This window comes from Tachyglossus aculeatus, chromosome 2, assembly GCF_015852505.1.
Source record: "Tachyglossus aculeatus isolate mTacAcu1 chromosome 2, mTacAcu1.pri, whole genome shotgun sequence".
Classification (NCBI taxonomy): domain Eukaryota; kingdom Metazoa; phylum Chordata; class Mammalia; order Monotremata; family Tachyglossidae; genus Tachyglossus; species Tachyglossus aculeatus.
In genome coordinates this window covers 15,762,334-15,781,652 of record NC_052067.1, presented here as the reverse complement: position 1 = coordinate 15,781,652, position 19,319 = coordinate 15,762,334, and the positions used below count along the sequence as shown (strand labels likewise).

General features: G+C 44.3%; 1 protein-coding gene and 1 non-coding gene across 3 annotated transcripts in view; both read left to right on the top strand.

Moving 5' to 3' along the window:
• Positions 1 to 19,319, top strand: part of OSBPL3 (oxysterol binding protein like 3) — a 168,243-nt gene that overhangs the window by 138,783 nt on the left and 10,141 nt on the right. For both annotated transcript variants that reach the window (XM_038773035.1, XM_038773043.1), the window contains 4 exons: positions 7,347 to 7,410; positions 10,615 to 10,693; positions 12,512 to 12,656; positions 18,454 to 18,598. In XM_038773035.1, coding sequence (XP_038628963.1) covers positions 7,347 to 7,410; positions 10,615 to 10,693; positions 12,512 to 12,656; positions 18,454 to 18,598 — 433 coding nt within the window. The remainder of the gene's footprint in view (positions 1 to 7,346; positions 7,411 to 10,614; positions 10,694 to 12,511; positions 12,657 to 18,453; positions 18,599 to 19,319) is intronic.
• On the top strand, positions 4,314 to 4,452 carry LOC119924928. Its single transcript, XR_005449606.1, has one exon. It is a non-coding gene; the product is annotated as a small nucleolar RNA SNORA7 (small nucleolar RNA).

Genomic DNA, 19,319 nt, shown 5'->3' with positions numbered 1-19,319 from the left:
CCAATTGTGTGTCCTGAGTGTTTTTTGCAAACCGTAGAAGTTGAGAAGCAGCGTGGCCTATTGGTTAGAGCACAGGCCTAGGATTCAGAAGGACCTGGGTTCTAATTCCGGCTCTGCCACTCATCTGCTGTGTGACCATGAGCAAGTCACTTAATTTCTCTGTGCCTCTGTGACCTTATCTTTAAAATGAGGATAAGACTCTGAGCCCCTTGGGGGATATGAACTGTGTCCTACCTGATTAGTTTGTATCTACCCCAACGCTTAGTACAGTGGCTGGCACATAGTAAGCACTTAACAGATACTTTTTAAAAAACTAGGATTTAGGCTATAAACACCCCTGAGTTAGCACTCTTGGGTGGTAATGTGCCCCTCCTTCTTTCCCTTCTCTCCCCTCCTCCTCCCCCCCAGAGTATAGTTCTTGAGGTCAGGCTTGGGTTTGTTGATTATCTGGCATTTTATTTTCATCCTAAGATAGCCTGGGCTCCCATTAATGTGGGCGGTTGACAGTTGTCAGTAAAGGTGAATGGATCAGTTCAAATGTTGATAGACTCCAGGGCTTTTCCATGTCTTCCTCCTCACTCTCCCGGTTGGCCCCCATTCCTCTCACAATTACTCATTTAGGAGCATTGAACACATACCAACATATGTGCTCTTGCCTACTCTCTCCCAAGGTAGTTAATGTCTCCCATAAGGGACACAGTGTTTTCCTGAAGGAATTTAATTCAGTCGTATTTATTAAACGCTTACTGTGTGCAGAGCACTGTAGTAAGTGTTTGGACAGTACAATTCGGCAACAGAGACGATCCATACCCAACAACAGACTCACGGGCTAGAAGAGGGGAGGACAGAGCACCTCTGTTAGTGGAAAAAAATAAACTTCACTTAAAAAAAAAAATAATAATAAGGTCAAAGGAGAACTGGAGGTATTCAAGTATAACTAGGAGTAGACTGAAGAAACATTGGTAGAACAGAGTGTTTTTGTTGCTTTCATTTCGGAAAAGTCAGCTGCTGATACATTCTTTTTTTAACAATGAATCTATCCCAAGATCACATAAGAAATAATAGACCCCAGGCATAAGCCATACTGAAACAGTAATCTGTTTATCCCTTTAGCCATAGTGGGTGCAATAAAATGTTGATGGGGTCACATGACTCTAAATAGTTGAAAATATTCTGATATCTCTGTAGATATTATCAAACAAAGAATGTGGTGGTCAGATATCTAACTATGCATCAGACCAGGAAAGGAAGTTTTCCATTTGTGTGAATGTCAAAATTCATTCGTCAGCTCCTTCTTCCTTAAATGCCTCTAAAAAGTCAAGTATGGTGGAGAGAGGTTGAGAAGGCTCTTGTTGGTGTATGAGAACTCTTGACTGTGAAAGAACTCTTTGCTGACTCCACAGTGGGACGGAAATCAAAAGAAAGCTCAAAAAATCCAGGCTCAGAGAAACACACCCACTGTATATCCAGTTCTGCTCTAGCGAGCTTTTTCAGCGTACAATGGAAGAATTAGGGAATGTTCTTTTGGCCGCACAAGCCCCCAATCCACAAGCTGGCACAAGCAGATTGGATTTAGGAACAACTGCTACATTGGTCAGCATCTGTCTCAGTCTTGCTCTACTGTGCCAACTCTAGGTTACAGAGAATCTCTGGTTCCTTTGTGTATTTGCAACTACACAGAATTTAATGCAGCAAAATAGCAATGAGGGTCAAGGATATGAAGCATTCCACTAGTGGTGGCCATGATAGTAATATAGGTATTTGTACTGAAAACTTCCAGACAAGATGGTCTCTCTGAGCCGTCTATTTCCAAACCCATTAATTTTTTTTATAATAGTATTTATTTATTTTTTATGGCATTTATTAAGCGCTTACTGTGTGCTTTGCACTGTTCTAAGTGCTGGGGAGGTTACAAGGTGATCAAGTTGTCCCATGGAGGGGCTCACAGTTTTAATCTCCATTTTCCAGGTAAGGTCACTGAGGCCCAGAGAAGTGAAGTGACTTGCCCAAAGTCACACAGCTGACAATTGGCAGAGCTGGGATTTGAACCCATGACCTCTGACTCCAAAGCCCGTGCTCTTTCCACTGAGCCACGCTACTATGTGCCAAGCACTGTTCTAAGTGCTGGGGTAGCTATAAGGTAATCAGGTTGTCCCACGGGGGGGCTCACAGCCTTAATCCCCATTTTACGGATGAGGGAACTGAGACCCAGAGAAGTGAAGTGACTTGCCCAAGGTCACGCAGCAGACAGGTGGAAGAGCTGGGATTAGAACCCACGACCTTCCAACTCCCAGGCCCGTTCTCTATCCACTATGCCATGCTGCCCACTGAAGCAATGGTTATTATAATGCCACTTTCCCAATAGCCCCAGGTTCTTCAAGAACACAAACCCCACATTATAGAAGCCCCCTGTATTTTGTTGCGAGTAAACAAATATTGGATTAGGAGGTTTTCTACAGGAACAAAGCACCTCTATAAAAGTAACAGGTGAAAAAGAGAAGGACCAGGGGACAAACAACTGTATCTAAACCCTGGGATGCAAAGTTCCACATAAACCCCTCCAGACTGTAAGCTTCTTGTGGGCAGGGAACATTATATATATTATATTATACTATATTATATTATATATCATTATATATTATTATATTATATAATATTGTATTCTATTCTATTGTATTATGTTATATCATATTATATTATATTATATTATATTATACTATATTAGAGAAGCAGCGTGGCTCAGTGGGCAAAGCCCGGGCTTCGGAGTCAGAGGTCATGGGTTCAAATTCCGGCTCCGCCACTTGTCAGCTGTGTGACTTTGGGCAAGTCGCTTCACTTCTCTGGGCCTCAGTTCCCTCGTCTGGAAAATGGGGATTAAGTCTGTGAGCCCCACGTGGGACAACTTGATTACCTTGTATCTACCCCAGCGCTTAGAACAGTGCTTTGCACATAGTAAGCGCTTAATAAATGCCATCATTATTATATCATATTATATTATATTATCCTGTTATATTGTCCTCTTCCAAGCGCTTAGGACGGTGCTCTGAGCACATAAGCTCTCATGGCATAATGGATACAGCGTGGGTTTAGGTGTCTGAAGGCCCTGGTTTCTTCTAACCCTGACTCTGCCACTTGTCTGCTGTGTGGCCTTGGATAAGTCACTTAACTTCTCTGTGTCTGTTCCCTCATCTTTAGAATGGGGGTAAAGACTGTGAGCCCCAGGTGGGACATGGTCTGCGTCCAACCTGACTAGCTTGTATCTACTCCAGTAAGTGCTTAACAAATACCGTTTTAAAAATAAATACATTTAACTGATTGATCTGACTTTCCTCTCTCTCACTATCATGAAGAACTTGAGAGTGAGGCAGGAAGGAAGAGTGGGGATAGTGGAGCTTTAAATTTCAAGTGCTCTTTGAGTCTGTGGTTCCATTCATTCATTCGATTATATTTATTGAGCGCTGACTGCATGCCGAGCACCGTATTAAGCTCTTGGGAGAGTACAGTCTCACACAGGTCATGGGTTCTAATCCTGGCTCCACCACTTGTCTGCTGTGTGACCTTAGACAAGCCACTTAACTTCTCTGGGCCTCAGTTCCCTCATCTGTAAAATGGGGATTAAAACTGCGAGCCCCACATGGGACAACCTGCTTACCTTGTATCTACCCCAGTGCTTAGAACAGTGCTTGGCACAAAGAAAGCGCTTAACAAATACCATTATTATTATTATTCACAGTATAACAATAAACAGACACATTCCCTGCCCACAATGATGGAAGTAATACCAAGTGCTAGGCCTCATACTTCACTCCCACAGCGTAGAAGTCCAAAGAGACTTTGAGGGTGGTTCCGTCTCCACGGTGACTTTAAAGATGTTCTTCGTGGAAGAACAACCTTGAGCTTCCCAGAACCTCAGTAGCCTCCCTCCCTTCCACCAACCTTCCCTCCAAAACTCAGCGGTCCTGGGGCAAGCATTCCCACTGCTATCTTATGGAATTCCTCCCGTACATAATGGCAGTCAGGAAGTGCTAGTGGTTACAATGAAAAATTCCAGGACTTCTTGGGAGGGAAAAAAAACAACCTCATGTCACCCATCAAGAGTCTCTAATATCTTATAAGTACTAATGCATTCATTCAGTTGTATTTATTGAGTGCATACTGTGTGCAGGGCACTGTACTGAGCGCTTGGGAAGTACAAGTCGGCAACATCAACAGTCTCTAATACCTTATAAGTACTAATCAAAGCAGGCTAGTGTATTGATTGATTGGAAGTATTCACTGGGTGGTGTATTTAAAGTAAGCCCACTTAAAGCCCACCCCTCTCAGGGCCGCACCTGGAGAGTTTCCAGTCCCCTACCAGTCTCGGCTACGGGAGGGGGAGTCGAGCAGAGGCTTACCCATTCCATTCCTAGCTTTGGGCAGTGGCTAGCGAGTGGAAGACAATCTGCTACAAGTCAAAAACTCACCCGTGCTGGGGAGCAGCGACGTGGGAGAGAGTCGAGGGCGGAGACTCGAGTTTACTCCTCAGAAGGAGGCAGTGGTAAACCGCTTCCATATTTTTACCAAGAAAAGTCTATGGGTACACTGACAGAATAATTGCAAATGGAGAGCATGGCGTTCTGAGCCCACTGTTGGGTAGGGACTGTCTCTATATGTTGCCAACTTGTACTTCCCAAGCGCTTTTAGTACAGTGCTTTGCACACAGTAAGCGCTCAATAAATACGATTGATGATGATGGTGGTGTTGCTATGGGTTGGAAACGACTCAACGGCCTAAGACGGGACTCGAAGGCCCTACGGATTGGTCGGGGTTTCCATATCAGGAGACTTTATTAGCTATCAAGCATCTAGAACATCGTATCTACCTACCCTATTGTGTTGTACTCTCCCAAACGCTTAGTACAGTGTTCGGCATACAGTAACCACTCATTGAATGCCAATCATTTAGCGTTGGTTGACTGACTATAAAGTGGTTGAAATAGAGAAGGATGGAAAAGAGGGAGAAGAGATATTATGGGAAGTTTAACTGGGAAAGGGCATAGGGCTAGGAGTCAAGAGACCTGTCCCAGCTCTGCCAATAATAATACTAATAAAATGGCATTTATGAAGCGCTTACTATGTGCAAAGCACTGTTCTAAGCGCTGGAGCCTGCTGTGTGATCTCGGGCAAGTCACTTTACCTCTCTGTGCCTCAGTTTCTGCAGCTGTAAAGTGAGGATGAGTTTTTACTCTGTATTCTTCTAAGCACTTAGTTCAGTGCTCTGCACAGAATAAGCACTCAAATATTACTGACTGATATTTGCCCTCTTTACCTCTTAGACTGTGAGTTCCATGTGGGACAAGGACTATGTAATCTGATTTATCTCTTATATACCTCAGCACTTAGAGTGTCGTGGCACTCTAAGTCCTAAATAAATATCATAATTATTAGTAGTAGAAATAAGTAGTAGTGCTAGTAAGATGGAATTTACAGTATTATTGATAAATTGCTGCTTCTTAAGACTAATCTAGTTCTAAAGAATTAGATAATGTTTATGTCCACTCTGCCAGGATTTGAGCGTTTTGAAGACGGTTCAATGGGAAGCGAAGATAATAAAGAGGAAATAAGTGAGCAGTTGCTTGTTCTTAAATTTCTTAGAATTAGTAACAAAAGGAATTTTCAAAGCTAGAAAATACCCCAGTATACCCACATCATCTTTGTGGAGACTTATCTGGTGCTGGATGTAATTGCTCCTTTGTGGAAATCATATGTTAACATCCAAATATGAAGGGCAGTTAAAGTCACAGATGCTCGCTACTGTTTCCTCAAAGAAGCACGTCTCTTCCAATAAACCTTCCCTAAGCCCTCCTCTCCTCTTCTCCTACTCTCTTCTGTGTCTCCCTGGCTTGCTTCCTTCATTCATCTTCCCTCTCATCCCCACAGCACATTTGTATATATTTGTAATTTATTTATTTGTTTATTTATGTATATTGATATCTGTCTCCCCCTCTAGACTATGAGCTCATTAAGGGCAGGGAATGTGTTGTTATATTCTACATATATTCTACATATATATTCTGTTATAGAAGCAGCGTGGCTCAGTGGAAAAGAGCCCGGGCTTTGGAGTCAGAGGTCATGGGTTCAAATTCCGGCTCCGCCACTTAGCTGTGTGACTTTGGGCAAGTCACTTAACTTCTCTGTGCCTCAGTTCCCTCATCTGGAAAATGGGGATTAAGACTGTGAGCCCCACCCCGTGGGACAACCTGATCACCCTGTAACCTCCCCAGTGCTTACAACTGTGCTTTGCACATAGTAAGCACTTAATAAATGCCATCATTATTATTATTTATTACTCTCCCAAGCACTTAGTACAGTGCTTTGCACACCGTAAGCTCTCAATAAATATGATTGCATGAATGAATGCTTCTTCAGTAATTATGTGATGTCCCTTTGTCATAGTGTCATACTCTGAGTTTTAGGATTTTTATGTTCGCTTTTATTTTTGTTGTTTAAAGGAGGGGGGTGGGGAGATGAAAGTCAAGAGAGTAGCTGTGTCACCTGTTTTTCCATTCTAACTCGACAGTGCTATCAAGACTTAACACAAAGGAAGTTTGTGTGGTTGAGTTTTCAAACCCAAGAGACCAATAGCAACCACCCGATGTAGCAGTTCTCAGGGTTGCATAGATCACTAAGATTCTGCCTCGTTTTGCAGGGCGGTTTCTAAAATGGCTTGGGGGGGTACTTCCTCTCCCCCTCGTCCCCCTCTCCATCCCCCCCATCTTACCTCCTTCCCTTCCCCACAGCACTTGTATATATGTTTGTACATATTTATTACTCTGTTTATTTTACTTGTACATATCTATTCTATTTATTTTTTTTTGTTAGTATGGTTTTGTTGTCTGTCTCCCCCTTTTAGACTGTGAGCCCACTGTTGGGTAGGGACTGTCTCTATATGTTACCAACCTGTACTTCCCAAGCGCTTAGTATGGTGCTCTGCACACAGTAAGCGCTCAATAAATACGATTGATTGATTGATTGCAATAAGCTATTGGGCTGTAGGACCCTGTTACGAATCAGCAACGTTTGCACATAGTTGGCATTTATTTTGTAAAAATACATACGCTCCTTCAACATTGTCGTAACTTTCCTCCCCTCTACCTCGCCGTGCGGAAGGCACTTTATCCTCTTGTTTTTCTCTTCTTAGTAACTGGCTTAAGTATTTCCATCTTCCTAGCACCCTCTTGAGGAGAAACTGTAGTTCAGAGAACCCAACTCGGATTCCGAAATGTTTAATGTACCATCCGTGGAAAAACGTCCAGTAAATTCAAATGCAGTTAAGATGATCATGTATCTTTATCTCTTGTTTGACAGGTCAGCCATCATCCACCAATATCCGCGTGTCATGCCGAGTCTAAAAATTTTGTGTTCTGGCAAGGTAAGGTGTTATTGTATCTTGGGCTGCCCTTGATTTCCGCAGTAGCTGCATTTTATACATAGTATGCACCGTCTCCGAGAGATCAGTCATTAGCTCAGATCATTAGGACCGCAGGCAATTTCAGTCCCCCAGCTCCCTTCCTCCAGCAGCTAGTTTGCACAGTTTGAAGTCCCAGACAGTTATTTCTGAATCGAAATTGGTATTTTACTGATTCATGATTAAATTTGTCTTTAGGAAAGTAACTGAAAATATATAGTCAGCCTACACAACAGCCTGGAGTTTTGGTTAATGTTACCTCCCCTTCACTCGTCCAAGTTCCTCTTGTAAGCCTGTAATCCCTCTCCCTTCTTCTCTGAACACTTTAGAGAAGTTAACAAAATGAACAAAGAGTCTTGTTCACCGTGGAAGGCCTCAGACCACATCTGGTGGGCCTTGAGGAAGCCACAGACTGATGGAATCCCCCCTTTCCTGCCCCTCACCCCTCTGCCAAAGTTTGCTGCATTTTCCCATAAACTCCAATGTTTTGTCCCGCTTGGGCTTCTGATGAAGGAGAAGAGTGAGACAGGGAAAGGGTGCTGACTGAGGGAGATGGCCCTTATCTGTCATCTTCCTTTCCTATATGGTGGTTCCTTTTCTTTGTGTGGGGAGAAAATGTCATCTCAAATAGTGAAAATCTATATCCCGGGTGGTCAGAGTCTCAGAGGCAGCCTTTGGTATTGGGTTTGTGGAATTTGGGTGGGTCTGGTTGCCGACCTGTCCTTCCACCGTGAAGCAGGAGCCTTCCGTTTAGTGCCAGTGTTGGTCGGGCCTAAAAATATATACGCAGAGGAGAAGGATTCAGATGCCTGTGAGAATGGTGAGAGCGAAAACCTGAAGGGATTGTTTTCTTCAGATCCCATCCGTGAGGATTAAATTAAGTGAGACTTGGACATCTTTGGGACCTCATTAGCAATGCTGTGGGGATCTGAAATTTTCTTCTTGTGGAGACACAGTGCCCCTGTCCAGAGAATGATTAACAATAGTAATAATAATTCTGGTATTTGTTAAACGCTTACCATGTGCCAGGCACTAAGTGCTGGGGTAAATCTGGTTGGACACAGTTCATGTCCCACAAGGGGCTCACAGTCATAATCCCCATTTTACAGATGAGGTAACAGGCACAGAAAAGTGAAGATCACACAGCAGACAAGTGATGGAGTTGGGATTAGAACCCAGGTCCTTCTGCCTCTCAGGTCTGTGTTCTATCCACTAGGCCATGCCATTGAAGAAGCAGTGTGGCTCAGTGGAAAGAGCCCAGGCTTTGGAGTCAGAGGTCATGGGTTCAAATCCCAGCTGCGCCAATTGTCCGCTGTGTGACTTTGGGCAAGTCAGTTAACTTCTCTGTGCCTCAGTTACCTCATCTGGAAAATGGGGATTTAAGAGTGTGAGCCCCCCGTGGGACAACCTGATCACCTTGTAACCTCCCCAGCGCTTAGAACAGTGCTTTGCACATAGTAAGTGCTTAATAAATGCCATCATTATTATTATCATTATTATAATTTCTGCCAGCTGACCTTTGGCCTCTGATAACCCTGTTTCAATGTTTCCATGTGCTATTTGATAGCACGGTTCTGCGGCGCAGGAAATGCATCTCACAACTGGTCGAGGAGGGTTGTTTCTTTGGTCTGAGTTTCCTGTCTTTGTTCTGAAGCGAGAGGAGAGACCGACTAGAGAAGAGCAAGCTAGCCTGGCGGTTCCCAGTCAGGAGAGCAGCAAGACTTCTTTTTTCGTCCTCCAGCTGACACTGTGGCCGGGCTGCTGTTTCTGAGGCGGGACTTGCTAGCATCTTTTTAGTCTCCCTCAATCAATCAATCAATCAATCAATCGTATTTATTGAGCGCTTACTATGTGCAGAGCACTGTACTAAGCGCTTGGGAAGTACAAATTGGCAACACATAGAGACAGTCCCTACCCAACAGTGGGCTCACAGTCTAAAAGGGGGAGACAGAGAACAAAACCAAACATACCAACAAAATAAAATAAATAGGATAGAAATGTACAAGCAAAATAAATAAATAAATAGAGTGATAAATATGTACAACCATATATACATATATACAGGTGCTGTGGGGAAGGGAAGGAGGTAAGATGGGGGGATGGAGAGGGGGACGAGGAGGAGAGGAAGGAAGGGGCTCAGTCTGGGAAGGCCTCCTGGAGGAGGGGAGCTCTCAGTAGGGCCTTGAAGGGAGGAAGAGAGCTAGTTTGGCGGATGGGCAGAGGGAGGGCATTCCAGGCCCGGGGGATGATGTGGGCCGGGGGTCGATGGCGGGACAGGCGAGAACGAGGTACAGTGAGGAGATTAGCGGTGGAGGAGCGGAGGGTGCGGGCTGGGCTGGAGAAGGAGAGAAGGGAGGTGAGGTAGGAGGGGGCGAGGGGATGGACAGCCTTGAGCCTCCTGTTGCTCGGACTTCCGAGCACGCCATTTCAGTACACTCTGCAGCAGCCATCTGGGGGTTGTCCATTCATCGGTTCTGCACGCATCCCGCCACGTGGAGGTGGTTGGGTCCTGGGGTGGTCTTCATTTCAGGACCCCTTTGTTTGTAATAGAGAATAGAGAAGCGGCGTGGCTCAGTGGAAAGAGCCCGGGCTTTGGAGTCAGAGGTCGTGGGTTCAAATCCTGGCTCCGCCACTTGTCAGCTGTGTGACTTTGGGCAAGTCACTTCACTTCTCTGGGCCTCAGTTCCCTCATCTGCAAAATGGGGATGAAGGCTGTGAGCCCCAGGTGGGACAACCTGATCACCTTGTAACCTCCCCAGCGCTTAGAACAGTGCTTTGCACATAGTAAGTGCTTAATAAATGCCATTATTGTTATTATTATTATTATTATTATTATTATTATTATTATTATTATTATTATTGTAATCCTGCCTGGCCATCTACTAAACCTGGGACATTGGTCAATTTATCCAGCGGCAACACTTAAGAAGCCAGATGTACTGCGTGACAGGCGGCAGTCTCAGAACCATGTAGAGAATCAGTCGTATTCACTGAGCGCTTACTATGCGCATAGCACTGTACTAAGTACTTGGGAGATCACAATAAGAAATCAGAAAGCCCTGTAGAAATGTAATTCTGCCAGCAGAAATCCTTATTAATTGAGGCGGTGAACTCTTTAGCTGACTTGTCTTTCCTTCCAAGCGTGTAACGTTACGTGCTCCATTTCAGATGTGAGGTGGAAAAACAAATTTTGGGGGAAATCTATGGAAATTGTTCCAATTGGTACAACCCACGTGACTCTGCCAAGGTAAGTCTTCCAAGTGTGACAGTACATTTGTGGGCTGAAAATCTGAATCTGAGGGGACAGAGTTGTTGCCTTGTTGCAGTCAGAGTTGGGCATCATCAGGTTATCTTGCTCTTGTGTGTATCAATCAATCGTATTTATTTTGCGCTTACTGTGTGCAGAGCACTGTACTAAGCGCTTACTAAGTACTTATTAAGTACTAAGTGTATATATGGAGTTATGTTTCCCTGGTTCTTCCCGTTCCGGTGACCCGCCCCTCTATGTGGAATAAAGAAAGGCAGTATTGGTCCCAGTGTCTCTCACCCAGGAATTCCCTTACTAGGAAGAAATGAGTGTGAGAAGCAGCATGGCTCAGTAGTAATAGTAATAATAATAATAGTGATAAGCACTTGCTATGTGCCAGGCACTGTTCTAAGCACTGGAGTTAATGCAAGTTTATCAGGTTGGATGCAGTCCCTGTCCCACATGGGGCTCACAGTCTTAATCCCCATTTTACAGATGAGGTAACTGAGGCACAGAGAAGTGAAGTGACTTGTCCAACGTCACACAGCAGACAAGTGGTAGAGCCGGGACTAGACCCCAGGGTCTTCTGGGTCCCAGGCCTGTGCTTTATCCACTGTTCAGGCTTGGAAGTCAGGGGGATCTGGGTTCTAATACTGGCTCTACCACTTCTTACAGTGTGACCTTGGGCAAGTCACTTAAATTCTCTGGGTCTCAGTTTCCCCTTCTGTAAAATGAAGACTAAATACACGGTCTCCCTCCCCTTTGGACTGTGATTCCCCTGTGAGGCGAGGACCGTGCCTGTCCTAATTATCTTGTGTCTTATGTTAGGCACATATAAGCGGTTAACAAATACCAAAATTGTTGTTGTTACGAGTTGTGACTCCACAGCCATTCATGTTATTTCAGAGTTCTGTTTTCCGACAGGTTGCTTCTGTTTTTTTTCCATCACTAGGTCCTGGTACTCTGTCCAACCCTGAAGCATTCCCTTGTCAGTACATCCTCCGGGGCTTGGTTGTCCCTGAAGTGCTGTGCCCCCTCTCCCCCCGAACCCCAAACACACACACTAACACACACTCCCCCAGAGCTTGTAGTGTGGTCAAGTGGTTGGGCCCGACTCCTCCACTTCTCTGCTGTGTGACCTTGGGAAAGTCCCTTGACTTGTCTGGGCCTCAGTTACCTCATCTGTCAAATGGGGATTAAGAATGTGAGCCCTATATAGACAGGTACTACTTCCAACCTGATTATCTTGTATTTCCCCCAGCACTTAGTACAGTGCCTGGCACATAGTAAGCAGTTAAAAAATGCTGCAGCAGCGTGGCTTAATGGAAAGAGCATAGGCTTGGGAGTCCGAGGTCCTGGGTTCTAATTCCAGCTCCGCCACTTGTCAGCTGTGTGACTTTGGGCAAGTCACTTCACTTCTCTGTGCCTCAGTTCCCTCATCTGTAAAATGGGGATTAAGACTGTGAGCCGCACGTGGGACAACCTGATTACCTTGTATCTACCCCGGCACTTAGAACAGTGCTGGGAACTTAGTAAGCGCTTAACAAATATCATCATCACCAGAATTATTAGTATTATTATCTGGATAGGTAGTGGATCGCTCCCTCTGCCTGGGTGCTAGAACTTGGACAGGCATTTGACCTAAAAGCACTGTAGGAGGTTTTTGTGATTATGGGTAAATGGGCACCAAAATGCTTTAGTTATCTTTTTGAGAGGTGGTATAAAAAGTACCTTGTGTATTTTACTTTATAATGTAATCTCGGTTATTTTCACTCATTGCTAGCCGGTTGAGAAAGTCGGTTTTAATTCTCTTTAAAGTTTCGGCGATCATTTTGAGTGGAACAAAGTAACTTCTTGCATCCATAACATCTTAAGTGGACAGAGGTGGATCGAACACTATGGAGAGATTGTCGTCAAGAACCAGAACGATGATAGCTGCCACTGCAAAGTGAATTTCATAAAGGTAAACACGGCTGCATCTTGGGAGCTAGTGCTTCTCACTCCCATCAGGAAGGGCTCGTAGATGAGCCGTGTTAATTTAGGCATTCTGATCCCTGGAATTATTTTTGGCAGGGCGGGAGGGCGTGGGTATGTTGGCTTTCATGTGATCTGCGGAGAAGACCTTAAAGAAATGGTATTTAATTACACCTGTGAGCCAAGTCACTGAGAATATAAGATTTCCCCCTTGTGGTAAGAATCTTTTCCGTTCTTAGTCCATTGGTGGGGTCGTTTTTTATTTTGAATCAAACTTTTCAGACTCTTTTCAGTTCTTAGAAAACCACCCCACCAGTGGACTATTTTGAATCAAACTTTTCAGAATCTTTTCAGTTCTTAGAAAACCACCCCACCAGTGGACTATTTTGAATCAAACTTTTCAGTTCTTAGAAAACCACCCCTCCAGTGCATATTCCACCATGACATGAAGCTCACAATCCAGAAGAGAGAACAGGTACTGAAACTGAGGCACGGGAAATCCATTTAATTGAAAGTTAATTTGTTAATTGCCTAGCCCAGTGTCACGGAGTAGTTCATTATTCTAGTGAAGCAGCTTGGCTCAGTCAATCAATCGTATTTATTGAGCACTTACTGTGTGCAGAGCACTGTAGTAAGCGCTTGGGAAGTACAAGTCGGCAACATACAGAGACAGTCCCTACCCAACAGCGGGCTCACAGTCTAGAAGGGGGAAAAGAGCACGGGCTTTGGAGTCAGAGGTCATGGGTTCAAATCCCACCTCTGCCAATTGTCAGTTGTGTGACTTTGGGCAAGTCACTTCACTTCTCTGGGCCTCAGTTACCTCATCTGTAAAATGGGGATTAAGACTGTGAGCCCCCCATGGGACAACCCGATCGCCTTGTAACCTCCCCAGCGCTTAGAACAGTGCTTTGCACATAGTAAACACTTAATAAATGCCATTATTATTATTATCATTATTATTATTATTTTGAATCAAACTTCTGACATAGGGAGGGTGCAGAGGACCCTGACTGAGGGCCTCTCCTGAAAAATGGGCACCGAGCTTCTCTTTCATCCTGCACCTGGTGCCATTTCTAGACTGTGAGCCCACTGTTGGATAGGGACCATCTCTAAATGTTGCCAACTTGTACTCCCCAAGCGCTTAGTACAGTACTCTGCAAACAGTAAGTGCTCAATAAATACGATTGAATGAATGAATGGGCCTCACGGCATTTTCAAGCTCGGCAGGCTGGGGGGGCACAGGGGAGGGGAGAGTGTGGGCATGCTGTTGTTTATTCCAAAATGCGTTCACCAACCAGGCTGAAGACTCTTTAGGGTCTCCAAGTCCACCTAGGTCAGGAATCCAGTTTTAATTTTGTGAAGAGAAAAAAAAAATCCCTAAACATTGAAATCCAGCTACCATTTCAGGACAGACTTGAAAATCTGAAGCATTCCATGTGTCTCAAATTCTGAACAGTATTCACCACCCCCATGTCTATCCTCTTCCCCTACCCCCCAATGTATGCCTGTATGTTCATGATAGAAAAAAGTGAAATTACTGGAGTATAAATGTAACCTTTTAAATGCCCTTTGATGTTTGCCCGGAAGCTAGTAGTCCGTAGGTGATTTTTCACTTCTTTGCGTTTGAAGGACAACTGTGTCTATATGAATGTACATGTTCACATACAGCACTTGATGCTGCTAGAAAAAAAAGTGATGCCATGTTCATTTGGCAGTTGTTCTGGAATTCATTATTAATGGAAAGGTCTACTACCGTACTACAATAATAATATAATAATAATAATGATGGCATTTATTAAGCGCTTACTATGTGCAAAGCACTGTTCTAAGCACTAGGAAGGTTACAGAGTGATCAGGTTGTCCCACAGGGGACTCACAGTCTTAATCCCCATTTTCCAGATGAGGTAACTGAGGCCCAGAGAAGTTAAGTGACTTGCCCAAAGTCACACAGCTGACAATTGGCGGAACTGGGATTTGAACCCATGACCTCTGACTCCAAAGCCCGTGCTCTTTCCACTGAGCCACGCTGCTTCTCTATTATAGCAACCAGGGGTTAAAAAAAATCCAGCAGTCTCCTGTAATATAGGGATTACGTTCTTGAGGAACCTCAGATTATGGGACCCACCCCTGAATAATAAAAAACAATAATAATAAAAAAATAATAATAATTGTGGTATTTGTTAAGCCACATTTTTTAAGCTGTTTGTTAAACACTTAGTATGTCCAACAAGATAAGTTGGACGCGGTCCCCGTCTGCGTGGGGCTCACAGTCTTAAGCCCCATATTACAGGTGAGGTAACTAAGGCAGAGAGGAGTGACTTGCCTAAGGTCACAAAGCAGAGAAGTGGCGGAGGCAGGACGAGAAAGCAGGTCCTTCTGATTCCGAGGCCCGGTCTTTAGCCATTGACCCAGCTGGGCTCATTCCCTCCCTGTTTCTTCTGCTACTGCATTGCATTCTATCCAGGCAGGTGTGCAGTGGGAGGAGAATTCCCCAACAATTTGTGTAGCGAAAGAAAACACACTGCGAAAGAACTAATTGTATCATATTTGAGGTTGTTGCACTCCCTCTTCTGGCTATAAGTGTAGGCTTTTAGTTTAACCACACACCTCTCGAGCAGATCACACTGGTGTCGCCTCTCCGTCCTTTACTCTGATCGCTTGAATAATGCTACCACGACTTGCAGTGATAATAATCACTGTCGTAATAAGTGCTTGCTCTGTGCGAAGCACTAGGGGCTATTCAGAATAATCAGGTTGGGGACAGGTCCCTGTCCCACGTGAAGCTCACAGTCCAGAAGGGAGAACAGGTGCTGGAACCGAGGCACGGGAACTTAATTTAATTGAAAGCTAATTTGTTCATTGACTTGTCCAGTGTCACACATAAGGCAAGTGGCGGAGCCGGGATTAGAACCCAGGTCCTCTTCCTCCCAGGCCCGAGGGAGCTCTTTCCAGGAGGTCACACCGAAGAGGTGATATTGCAAACCAGTAACGAGTGCAGTGTTGATGGAGTTAAATTTGGAGTACTCCGGTTTGAAAAGACATCCTTTGCCAAATGGAAGCATCCAAATGAAGTGAATTTCTTTGCTAATTTGCAGTTTGTTGGACAAATAGAAGTCTAAAGATAATTCAGGAACTGACTGATTGCAAAAATGCGGCCCTTCTAGAAAAAAGAAATTGCGTGCGATGCATTTGAAACCAAACTGCTGAACTGTCTAGCACACAGCAGCTCTTCCGCCCCATCTCACCGTTCAGGTCTTGAGTTTTCCCCTGATGCAGGGAATGATGGTGTTAGAGTTTTTATTTCAAAATTCATCATCATCATCAATCGTATTTATTGAGCGCTTACTATGTGCAGAGCACTGTACTAAGCGCTTGGGAAGTACAAATTGGCAACATACAGAGACAGTCCCTACCCAACAGTGGGCTCACAGTCTAAAAGGGGGAGACAGAGAACAAAACCAAACATACTAACAAAATAAAATAAATAGAATAGATATGTACAAATTCAGCGTTGTGCTAGGCATTTGTGCCTGAGAAATGCTGAGAAAATACATTTAAGAACCTAACTTCATGACATTAGATACATGAAGTCAGAATTCAATCAGTCAGTGGTATTTATTGAGCACATACTGTGTGCAGAGCACTGTAGTAAGCGCTCAGGAACAGCGTGGCTTAGTGGAAAGAGCACGGGCTTGGGAGTCAGAGGTTGTGGGTTCTAATCCAGGCTCTGCCACTTATCGACTGTGTGACTTTGAGCAAATCACTTAACTTCTCTGTGCCTCAGTGACCTCACCTGTCAAATGGGGATGAAGACTGTGAGCCCCACGTGGGACAACCTGATTATGTTGTATCTACCCCAGCACTTAGAACAGTGCTTGGCGTATAGTAAGCACTTAACAAAAACTGTCATCATTATTATTATTACTATTATAGAGTGCAGCTGAGTTGGTGGAAATAATCCCTGCCCATGAGGAGCTTACAGTCTTCAGGAGGAGACAGACGTTCAAATAGATAAGGGAAATAGAGTATAAGAATATATGCACACATATTATGGGGATAGGGTGAGCATCAAAGTATTTAAGAAGTACCCAACCAGGTTTGTAATCAAAGGAAAGAGTGCAGATAGCAAAAATAATGGTTGTAGTTTGGGAAGACCTCTTGGAACTGTGATTTTTTGGAGGAGTTTGAAGGTGGGGAAAGTGGTGGATTATCAGGAGGGAATTTCAGAGCCTTGGGAGAATGTGGGCAAGGGGTTGGTAGCAAGGAAGATTGAGATTGAGATACAAAGAGTAGGCTGGTGTTAGAGGAGTAGAGTGGGTGGGTTGGGTTGTAGTAGGAGATCTGTGAGGATTGGTAGGAGGGAGAGAGTCTATTGAGTGCCTTAAAGCCTGTGGTAAGGATTCTGTTTTATGTGAAGGTGGAGGGGAAACCAGTGGAGGTTTTTGAGGCATCGGGAGATTTGGATTGAATGATGGTCTGGAGAGGGGAAAGAGAGGATGCAGGTAGATTAGTGATGAAGCTGATGTAGTCAAGGTGGAATGTAAGTGCTTGGTTCATTGTGGTAACAGTTTGGACGGAGAGGTAACGGCAGAGTCTAGAGATGCTGTGAAAGTAAAACCGCTAGGATTTCGTGACAGCCTAAGTGAGAGAGATGTCAAGGATAAAGCCAAGGTTATGGGTTTGTGAGACAAGGGGAATAGTGGTGCTGTCAACACTGTTAAGAAGGTCAGGGGGAAGGCAGGGTTTGGGTGGGAAGATAAGGAGTTCTGTTTTGGACTTGTTAAGCTTAAAGTGTCGGTGGGACGTCCAAGTAGAGATGTCCTGAAAGCAGGAAGAAATGGAAAACTGCAGAGGAGAGAGGTGAGAGCTGGAGAAGTGGATCGGAGCATCACCCACATAGAGATGGTAGTTGAAGCTATGGAACGAAGGAATTCACCGTGAGGGTGCATATAGATGGAGAATAGAAGGGGTGGGGGGGACCCAGAACTGAATCTTGAGGGACCCCCACAGTTAGAGGATGGGAGGCAGAGGAGGAGCTTGTGACGGAGACTGAGGATGCCAACTTGGTTGTATTGTACTCTCCCAAGTGTTTAGTGTAGTGCTCTGCACATAGTAAGTGCTCTTTAAATACCATTGATTGATTGAAAGGAGCCGTCAGAGTAATAGGAGAAGGACCAGGAGAGGATAGTGGTAGTGAAGCCAAGGTTAGATAATGTTTCCAGGAAAAGGGGGTGATCTTCTCCTGGAGTTTATCTTTTTCCATCAGCCATTACAAATAATAAATTCCAACAAGCTCAGTGCTTACATAAAAATGGTCTAATCAGGGCCCCACTGTGTAAAAATTGTTTCTGTTTGCAGTCTACTTAATTTTGTTCATCTAAAAGGAGCCATCAGATTTTATTCCTGAGCCCCTAATTTAAAAGCAGTGGGTGCTGTCTGTAAGTTGAATTCCATCACACTTGATTCTCCCTTCATGTGAGGCATATATAACTTCAGTTCTGCAAGATTGCCTGAAGCAAAAGACACTGAAACCCTAAAAGACACCTACCCCATTCAGTGCTTGATACCTACACCCTCACAACCCCTGATCTAATTCACCCTACACCAATAGAGTTGAGCTTGTGAACAGCAGGAATTACATGATTTTAAAAACCTGGGCAGAGCTATATTTTGTTGCCCCCAAGTGATAGCTGTGCGTTCTGTGTACATCTGCGGTATTTTTATGACCTTCATTTCAAAAAATTGAAGGGTTTTTCCAGAAACGTTCTGTTCTTTTTTCATTATAGGCAAAATACTGGAACCCAAATGCCCATGAGATTGAAGGCACAGTCTTTGACAAAGATGGAAAAGCAGTGCGTCGGCTCTTTGGGAAATGGAATGAAAGTATATATTATGGGACTCCATCTTCCGCCACGTGTATCTGGAGAGCAAGTTAGTGTCTAATGGGATCGACAGGGGCAAATGAGGGCCGAAAACTTCAGCAGACCCAGTTTCTGGCTGCAAACCTTCATCACTGCCATCTCTGTCTTCTGGGTGAATGGTGGCGGCATTCTGTTGCTCTCCTACTTTTCCTTTCAAACACTCCCATCATCATCTCTCTCCAAGTCTTGGGAGCCTGGCTCCTCTGTTCCAAGATAAGGGAGTTTATCACTGCTTTCGAGGCTCTTTTTGAGGTACCTCTTTTGGCAAATTGTATAAAGCTGAAGAACCCAAAACATTTCCCTTGGCTTGCTAAGAAGCTTGGAGCCCTGTCGTCTCAACATCCTGTTGAAACAGTTAGGTCAGGTGGTCACTGAAACCCACTTGGTCCCACTTCCCTTCTGGTCATCATTGTCTTGAAACTTCTGGTGCCCAGTGACAACCTGAGTTCAAGAAATTTCTGGGTGCAAAGACTTTCATTAATCTACTTGGGTCCGAAATGACTAGATGATAATAGTACTATATATATATATATATATATATATATATATATATGTATATGTGTGTGTGTGTGTGTGTGTGTGTATATATATGTATATACTATACTAAGTGTTGGGGTACATACAAGCTAATCGGGTCGGACACAGTCCCTGTCCCACGTACCTCAGCAGCATGGCGTAATCGATAGTGCACAGCCCTCAGAGAAAGAAGGTCATGGGTTCTAATCCTGGCT